The sequence below is a fragment of the Leuciscus leuciscus genome (assembly GCF_965113295.1).
Source record: "Leuciscus leuciscus genome assembly, chromosome: 5".
NCBI classification, from domain to species: domain Eukaryota; kingdom Metazoa; phylum Chordata; class Actinopteri; order Cypriniformes; family Leuciscidae; genus Leuciscus; species Leuciscus leuciscus.
In genome coordinates this window covers 49,799,686-49,809,374 of record NC_138729.1, presented here as the reverse complement: position 1 = coordinate 49,809,374, position 9,689 = coordinate 49,799,686, and the positions used below count along the sequence as shown (strand labels likewise).

At 40.0% G+C, this 9,689-nt stretch overlaps 1 protein-coding gene across 1 annotated transcript; it reads left to right on the top strand.

The window, feature by feature from the left end:
• Positions 1–8,461: 8,461 nt before the first annotated feature.
• LOC309498188 (uncharacterized protein) lies at positions 8,462–9,433 on the top strand. Its single transcript, XM_082168735.1, has 2 exons — positions 8,462–8,979; positions 9,022–9,433. The coding sequence occupies exons 1-2, from the start codon at positions 8,512–8,514 to the stop codon at positions 9,394–9,396; spliced, it is 843 nt and encodes a 280-aa protein (XP_082024861.1). The 5' UTR covers positions 8,462–8,511; the 3' UTR covers positions 9,397–9,433.
• The last annotated feature ends 256 nt before the right edge of the window (positions 9,434–9,689 follow it).

Below are 9,689 nucleotides of genomic sequence, written 5' to 3'. Positions count from 1 at the left end.
TTTATGCGCAAAAAAACAACAACAGGCCAAACCATATTCTTCAAGCTCCGAATATCACAATTATTTGGTAGACATTAAGGAGATCAGTAAAAATTAGCGACAGACAGTTAAAAAAAACATTCACACAAAAGTCGCATACTTGATTACTCACCTTATTATTATTATGCCAAAAACGTAGGCAGTCTGTCAAAGTCTTTCCACATCTGCAAAATTGGCGCCGAAAATGAAATACGCACAGAATCTACTGCGCATGCTCTCACAAGTGCCGCTTCTTCTTCTTTGTTTTTTCTGCACATTAGGCATGCTTTAATTCACTGCTGCCTCTAACTGGTTTAGTAACGTCATTGCATCCTTTGTTGCTACTTGCTTATTTCAAGTAAGCGTCACTCAAACGATTGAGTAACTTGTAATTTTCACCCTGTAATTGACTGTAACTCAACAAAACCTAGTAAGAAGTACGTATTTTATATTGCTGAGTAAAGTTTACTAAGTATATGTGAGTCAGGAAAGCTATTGGATTTTACACACTTAACTAAAATGAACTATTTACAGTCAATTTACAGTTTTGATTTCTAAGTGCAGGCCCGGCAAATGAAGCTCTTGACTTCCATTGTTTTGTTTGCGCAGTTGCAGTGAAAACACCTTGAGCAGACATCACAGCGTATCTAAACATATTACTATACATATTTAGTAAATACTCTTACAGTTAAACAATAATTGCAATGCAAATATCTTGAAATCAATTATGTTTTACACACAAAAAAAATGTGGTAAACTTACCCAGTAAGTTCCATTTTCCCTCTCCCCACAGATGAAACACAGGTCCATCAGGTTTTCTAACAAAAAAAAAATAAGGTAGAGTGTGATTATATTAAACACCACATTTAATTTGAAAACATGCGTAGAGTTAATTTAGACTAGGATTTGCAAATCCCAAATTCTTACCCGTGTTTTTTAGGAGACAAGTGGCAATTTCCCACCTGATCAATTTTACGGAAAAGTCTATAGTCTCCTCCTTCAAGATGCATTCTGCAAACTAAAAATAACATACAATGTAGTTCTGAGGCAAATATTTATACAGTGTTACATTTTATAATCGCTATATTAAGTTGTAATCTTTTCAAATTATTTTTTTAATCAAAGCTGGAGATAGGTGTGTGAGAGAGAGATATAGAGAGAGATATTAGAGAGAGTGTGTGTGTCTGTGTCTGTGTCTGTGTGTGTGTGTGTGTGTGTGTGTGTGTGTGTGTGTGTGTGTGTGTGTGTGTGTGTGTGTCTTTTTCAACTTTTTCCACATTATATAAACACTGATCCTTAAATGCACTTTGATCGTTTAGTTACTTTTAAGACAAAGGCCCCACAGGAACTGCTGTCTTTTTGCAGTGGGTGTGGTAGTGTGTCACACATCCACCTTGATCTATGATGAAGACCCCTTTGTCTCATGAATGATCTGTATGAAATGGAAAAGAAAACTGTAAAAGTGGAACAGTGCTCTGCAAGTTTTTATGCTTTCAAGTTTCATGTAAGTTGCTATGAAGGCTGGATTACCTTGTCACATCCCGACATCTCTTTATGTTGGTTTTGCTCTCCCCCAATGGATTAAGGTATAAAGCCCTCCTCTCTTGTGGGATCATGACCTTAATGTGAAATTTTTAGGATATTAGATCTCACAAAAACAAAGACATGGAACAGCCTAACCACAACACATATATAAACATAAACAATGTGTAAACAACATGTATTTTTTTATTGCAAAACAACATAAATGTTTTAGGAACATAACTGCATAAAAAGACAAATGAGGTCATGAGAAAATAATAGTACCGTCAGAGTCCAATGGCTGCAGTCATTAATGATCCCAAGGATGTATTTATAGTCCTGGGGATCCAGCTGGAATAATTTAATGTAACATCACATTAATCAAAGGTATTTCTATTTTGGAGAGTTGTCAACAGTTTTTACATTAAGCTTCAAGTGAATCACACTGGCAAAAATTATTATAATACACAGATGAAGTACATGTATCACATCATCTTTTGTCATAATGGGCAGTTGGACTCATTTAGGTGTACCATGTCAAATGATAGTTCTCGTCTCTTTACCCAAGTGTACAAAACATGCAGTTGCTGGTTCAATAACAAAATGTCATACGACAACAAAATCAGCCTAAAGTATTTATTAAGCATCTTACATTTATTTACATAATAAGCATATCAGAACACAAACATCATAACAACATACTATTGTTTTGCTTTGTGGTCGTTTAATTTGCATTTTTTCCTTGTTCAGTTCATGTTTACTGCTATTGAGTCCTAAATAATAAATGCAATTTCAACTATTTACTGAAGTGCTTCTTTTATCAAGAACACCACTTTCTCACATAACGCAGTGAAGTAGCCCCTGCACGAGAGAATAATTGATTCTCGAGCCATCGATATCAACCAATTCAGCACCATCGCCACGGACAGCACCTGGTAACGTTGCACGTAAGAAGGTATAATAGTTGTATTGTATTGTATCTTCTGTTATATGGGTGAAGATTGACCTTTCGTTGATTAAAGAAATAAACACATAATGTTGTAAATAAGCACACAATTAGCACATAATTGTTATTGTTATTAATTGTAAACATATACACCTGTGCTGGAGAAGGGAGTGTGATTTCACCAGTCCGTATTTTAATGCTGTGAAAATCCCACTCCCCCTGGAAAACCCATCTTAATGCAGTTACAATCAAATGCTTTTGTCACCACATAATCTCTAAACCAAGATGTGACAGGGGCAGTAGTGTGGCGAGTCTATGACCTACACCTGTGCTGGAGAGGGGAGTGTGATTTCAATAGTCCATATTTTAATGCTGTGAAAATCCCACTCCCCCTGGAAAAAGTTTTTTTTTTTTTTTTAAAAAAGGACACCTGACCTCAAAGCAATTGCTCCAGCTATTTTAATTGTATATCCATAAGCTATGTAAGATGTAAAATTGAAAAAATTAATCAAATAAATAATGCTTTTTGGGGCCCTAATGTGCTGGAAAATAACTATTAATAAAAAATAAAAAAATGTCTAAGGTTTCTTTACATTCTTAGCTTTAAGTGTCAATTATCACTAATAATTTGTTTTATTTATATTTTTAAGAAGCAATTAAGCAAAAAACAAACAAACAAAAAGACAGGTATTTGCCTCATATATATACAATATGCATTTGATGAACTCTTAAAGCCTATCTTCGTGAAAAATGGTTAAATATAATTATTTTTAATGACATTCATGTGCAATGGGGAGAGTAATACAATATTTTCCTATGAACCACAACGTGTTTAACACACATACGATAAGTTCAGTTAAATTAAGTGAAATGAACAGTTTTGTTTTGATAGCTGGTAGCTTTATTCCTTACCCGTCGAAGTTTATAGTTTGAATCGATCTGCCATGTTTTTTTTTTGGTTTGTTTGTGTTTTTTTTTTTTTGCATCTTTTATCCACACTAGTTCACTTTCTGTTAATTTATTTAAAGGTGCTCTAAGTGATGTCACGCGTTTTTTAGGCCAAAACATTTTTTGTCACATACAGCAAACATCTCCTCACTATCCGCTAGCTGCCTGTCCCCTGAACACACTGTAAAAAAACGCGGTCTCTGTAGACAGCCCAGGCTCCACAAACGGCAATAAAAACAAACTGGGCTCACCCGCACCACGAAACACAACAAACAGTGCTCCAGCCAATCACCGACAAGAAGAATTTGAGGGGTGTGGTTTGGGGGTTAGTGCGCGTGCACATGAAGGGTGTGTGTGTGGAGGAGAGAGAAGCATGAAGAGGGAAGTTTGAATTATGGCCGACACACAACTAAAGAGACGACGTTCCGATGAACAAATTGCAAAGAAGAGGGACAAGGATAAGGGACGAGGATAAGGAACGCGCAAAGTCCCGAATTTACATCGGAAAAACCCTCGAAAGGTGGCGAGAACTCCGCCGGCAGAAGGGCTTCCAATCCGACATTCAGTTGCTCTGTTTTTGCAGAACAGGTAAATCCATTTTTCTTTCTAAATTGACGTTCATGTTCGCCAAACCAACACAAGGATGTAATTAGCTAGAACTATGCAGTCAGCGTTAGCTTTGGTGAATACAACATATAACAGTTATGTTTCTAGCAGCTAGCGATCAATTTCTATTGTAAATGGTCAAGCAAATTCACAGTAGGGCGACAATTTGTGTGAATGATTGTTTTCACCCACTGTTTGTTATGGATTTGAATGTTCATTTATAGGCTATTGACAACTTTGACTAAATTTGTTTACGCCGCCGCCGTTGTTTATGCTCACTGGGAAACGCGAAGCTAACGTTATCTTGCTATTATTGCGTCCTTGTATGGGAGCTAACGTTATAACCTCAGGTGGCGAAACGATTTTAAGACAATGTTTCTCTTTTTCTGCATTCTGTTCTGCAATATATAAAAGCATTTATCTAACTTGGTGACATTACACATTGAATGAAGTATCAATAAAACTTAACTTTGTTTTTAGTGACTACTTTGACTTTCCTTTATGCCGGAAGGGAGGGGGAGGAGGGAGGAGACGGGTTGAGGAGGAGGGAGGGTCTAGCTAGCCTCCGTTTTGTTTGACAACAATTCGAATGTCAACACTCCCGGCATCACTTAGAGCACCTTTAAGTAACCCCGAGCGTTCCTCAGAATGATGTTAATGTTTTTAAAGGGATAGTTCACTTTGAAATAAATTTTTGGTATGTTTTAGCTTACCTCAAGGGCATCCAAGATGTAGGTGTCTTTTTTTCCGCAGTAGTTTCAATTTTGATATTTTTAGGTCAAACCGTTCTTGTCTGTCAGTCATATAATGCAGGTCGATGGTCACCACCTCAAAGAGCATGCACAGAGTCCAAATTAAAACAATTCCCCATCGTTCAAATTAAACAATTCCCCATCGTAAGTACACATTGATGGCCTAAGACACGAAACGAGCGGTTTGTGTGAGAAAACGAACAGTATTTATATCGTTTTTACCTCTTGTACACAGCCACGTCCAAGTGATCTGAGAGCGCGGGCGGGTATAGATATATACACTAGATGTCGCCTTGGCTACGGTTTCGTTCCAATGAACTGCCGTAGCCAAAGCGACTTCTATTGTATATATACCCAACCGCGGGTAAATATACAAAACACTAAATCCACTAATCATTTATCTTAAAAGGTCTTAATCTGTTTTGTGATATTCTCTTTGCCATCAACTCAGCCTACTGTGACTAACAAAGTTCCTGAGGAAACGGTTCCCAAAAAAATATCCAAACAGGAAACGAACTGAGGTCAGGGGAACGTTTGCTGGGATCAGAAGATCACTCTCCATCCAGACACAGGCCATAATGATACTGTACCTCCGTTCTCTGAGTTTTTGAAAAGTCATACAACATCACTTAACTGGGCTGAATACTGGTTGTACTAGTACATGAGTATTTGATAGTAAGTTTATGATAAATCATGAGCTGAATTTGTGAATAAATTATGATGTGCCCCTTCAAGTAAAGTCATGACACAATAATGCATTAACAAGACATTATTTGATGTTAGTATATGGTTAGTGGTCCGTGTATCTTTTGGTCGTTTGATTTTCATTTTAGATAGAGAATTTTAAAAATGAAAAAGGACTGTTATTTTAATTGTCATCTAATACTTCAGAATCAAACGACGGAAAAAATAAGGAAAAAAATTCATTTAAAATGAAAGTAAAAAAGAAAGTAAAAAAGAAAAAATGCTTTGATTCTGTAATGTTTGAATGCTGAACCACAGAGCCATTCGTCACAGCAGTTTCAGGACAGGAAGAGTTGTACTATGCAGTGGCTATCTGTAGTGTAAAATTTGTAAATATATATGTTTTGATTTCGCGCAGATATAATCAACAGCAGCTATTTCTATGAATGCAACGTGCGGCACAGTTGCTGATTCGCGCTGATAATTCGTTCATACTGTGTGGCGGTTTGTTTCAATGTTGTTTGGTTTGTTCGATCTAACTAACTAAAACAACAACTAACACACTAACTCTTTTAAGATTTTTATGAAGAATATAAGTATATTTCTGAAGAATATATGCACGACTGTCACATGCCTGTCCTGTCTTGTGCTGCACATGGGTGTTTTGTTATTTTGGGCCATGTGCTCATGTCATTGTCTGATCCCTCCCACTTGTTATCTGATTATTGTTTGAGTTCTTCCACCTGTTCCCTCTTGATTAGTTCCCTTTATAAGTCCCCTCTTGTTTGCAGTCTGTGTCGGTTCGTTGTCTAATGTTTCCTGTTCCCTGTGATTCCCCAGTAAGTTCTTGTTCTGTTTTTGGTTTTGTATTTACTAGTTATGTTTTCCCCCTCGTGGGTTTTGTTTTGTGTTTAGCTTTTCTTTTATTAATAAATATTTCTTTCTCTGCACTTGAGTCTAGTGATGGCCAAATGAAGCGTTTCGAAGCATTATTGCTTTCTGATACAATTGTGTCGAAAATGGTTCATTACTCGAAGCTTCATTCAGATAGAAATTGCAGCAGTGTTGCCAGATGTACGATAATTATCGTATTTGTACGATAATTTTGACCTCTGTACGATAATTTTGACCTCTGTACGATGTACGATCAATAATGAAAAAAATCCCATAATGTACGATAATTTCAGAGTTTTCATTCTTTCGTCCAAACACACATCCTACCGCTTCTCTCTCTGACCCCGAATCATTTCGCAGGCTCGCCTGCCTGCACGCAAGCACACGTATACACACACATACCACATGGTGTCGACCGCACGTCAACACTACACTACAGTTTTGCCGAAGAAGACAGTTCAGTTTAGATCAGTTCCATGATGGCATCCAATCTGTACCGTAAAAGGATTCCCCTACCAACAACACCTGCCAACACAGCACAATCCGATGATGACAGCAACTTAGAGATCGAATTTGAATCTGTCTAGTGTTAATTGTGCACTTTTTTCTCTCTGTATCATAGTTTAATTATGGTCTAGTTCAAAATGTGGACTGTCGGCATATCTTTTGCACTTTGGCAAAAAAAAGTTAAGTAGCCAGACTTCCTCCAGTTAGTGTGAGCGTATTACACAGCTTGTTTAAATTGGCTGTAAAATTATTTGGAAAATAAAATTGTTGGAAAATAGCTATATTTTATGTGTTTGGTTCGTGTACGATAATTTTTCTCAAAAAACGATAATTTTGAGGTTTTGGTACGATACTTCGACATTTCTAATCTGGCAACACTGAATTGCAGCACCATCTCCTGGTGAAGTAAATGTAATGCAACAAAGCTGACAACCATAAAATGCAAGTAGGCTTATATGTTAACGCCCCGTTTATTACGTGTTTACCGAGGCGATCAAAGCTGAAACAGTGTTAGAGCTGTGAAACTCATTTATGTTGGTGAATTTTACATATACTGATGAATTTTATGTGTTCACCTTGATAATAAAACATTAAGCATGATGTGTGTGTGTGTAATTATTTCTTTAGACAAGGACAGAAGATCAGACCAGCTTAAAAAAAGTTGGAAACATCACAGAAATACTAATGGTTTCTATTAAAATACCAATAGGAACCATTGGCTTTTACCATTTAAACCACTACAGAATTCTTTTTTGTAGTGTGTTTGGGACATATTCCATTAGGATTTAATGCCCCCACCAATAGAACCCAACACATATCAGTAGAGACCCACAGAGACCACTATAATTCCCATTACAACCAATAAAATTCTCATGAAAACCATTAAATCCAATAGAATTTCGGTAATGGTTTCTATAGTTTTTTTTTTTTTGTTTTTTTTTTAGCAGGGCAGTATCATGTGTGAAAGCTTTATCTTGTTTAGCTGTGGGAAGCAGAACTCTATAACTTGTTAACTGGTGGGACTGATATTTTTGTATGTTGAAAAGGATGTGCTTGTGTAACTGGTTGTACTTGTATAATGTAGCAGAGGGTTTTTGAAGTTTCTGTCTTTGATGCATATTTTTATGCAACAATGTTCATATGTTCTCTAATTAATAATAAAAAAATGTGGCAGAGGATGTGCTTTGGGTACATGCAGAAGGCTTAGACAAAGTGTTCATTAAATGGTATGGTTTTTATTCAGAAATATTATTTTCTTTGTCTTTGGTGAAAGGTGATATCTTTTTTTTTTAAAACAATTTCACCAGCTTTAGAGACACCGACTACTGACACCGACTACTGTTGCCATGGTTTGGCTTCACTTTTATAAGAAATACAGCCGCCAGGTTTCAAACCTGTCAACACTGGATTGGGCTGTCAAAGGTGGATCACTACAGGAGTGAACCAGTGTGTTTGCTTCAGAAGTCATTTTCACGTGAATAGTGACGTAATGATACAAGCTCCGAAGCAGTGGTTCATTGCAAGGACCGTTCGAGTTTGAAGCAAGCTTCGGAGCGTCGGTGTCAGACGTAACATCACTACTTGAGTCCTCGCACCTTTTGTATTTACCCATTCCGTGACATAACGACCCGACCAATGAGGACTCAGCGGAGAAAGGGGGCGCAACCAGTCTCCTGTCCGCACTGGGAGCGGATTCTCCGATTTCAGGAGCTAATCTCCCTTCGTCAGCAGGGGACGGGGGTGAGAGAATTCAGTCACGTGTTCTGTAGCGCAGCTGAGGGGCTGAATCTTGACGAGGAGGCTCGTAAGGACTTATTTAATCATGCGCTCGACAAACCGATGGACTGGCTGATCCGATCGGCGTTTGATCGGGTCAGTTTTGAGGCGATGGTGGAGGGTCTTATTCGCCATCAGGAGAGAATTGCCAGGAAGGTGGTCCCGAGTCAGGTGGTCCCGAGTCAGATGGTCCCAGTTCCGGTGACCCCGAGTCCGATGGTCCCGAGTCCAGTGGTCCCGAAACGGAGGAGGAGAAGGAAGACTCCCTCCGTGACTGTCCCGGTGGTCCCAGTTCCGGTGGTCCCGAGTCCGGTGGTCCCGAGTCCGGTGGTCCCAGTTCCGGTGGTCTCGAGTCCGGTGGTCCGGAAGCGGAGGAGGAGGAGGAGGAAGACTTCCTGCCTCCCCAATGGCCCGGAGGCCGTCCCCTCCGAGCAGCCCACTGTCGTCCCGGAGGCCATCCCCTCCGAGCAGCCCGCTGTCATCCCTGAGATCGTCTCGGAGCCGCCCACCATCAGTCCTGCCACGGCCAAGAGAGTGGTCTTCCTTTTTTATGCAGTGGCGGTACTGCAGGCGTGGAGGAAGCACAGGACGTCTGCCGATCCAGAGACTGTTCCTGAGCCTATGTCTTTGGACAAGATGGCCGCCGCCGAGCCTGTTCACGTCACGCCTGCTGAGCCTGTGTCTTCGGACAAGATGGCCGCCGCCGAGCCTGTTCACGTCACGCCTGCCGAGCCTGTGTCTTAGGACAAGATGGCCGCCGCCGAGCCTGTTCACGTCACGCCTGCCGAGCCTGTGTTGGTGGTGCCAGTTCCAGTGCCTGAGTCGATGGTGCCAGTTCCTGTTTCTGAGCCGTTGGTGCCAGTTCCAGTGCCTGAGCCGTTGGTGCCAGTTCCAGTGCCTGAGCCGGTGGTTCCAGTTCCTGAGCCGGTGGTGTCTGTTCCGGTGCCCTGGCCGCCCGAGGGACAGTCTGCTCCGCCCTGGCCGCCCGAGGGACAGTCTGCTCCGCCCTGGCCGCCCGAGGGACAGTCTGCTCCACC

Excerpts from the sequence above, each read along its gene's own strand:
- LOC309498188 (XM_082168735.1), top strand. The coding sequence starts at position 8,512 with ATGAGGACTCAGCGGAGAAAGGGGGCGCAACCAGTCTCCTGTCCGCAC. Across the intron at positions 8,980-9,021 it reads GTCCGGTGGTCCCGAGTCCG|CGGAGGAGGAGGAGGAGGAA; the intron begins GTGGTCCCAGTT and ends GTGGTCCGGAAG.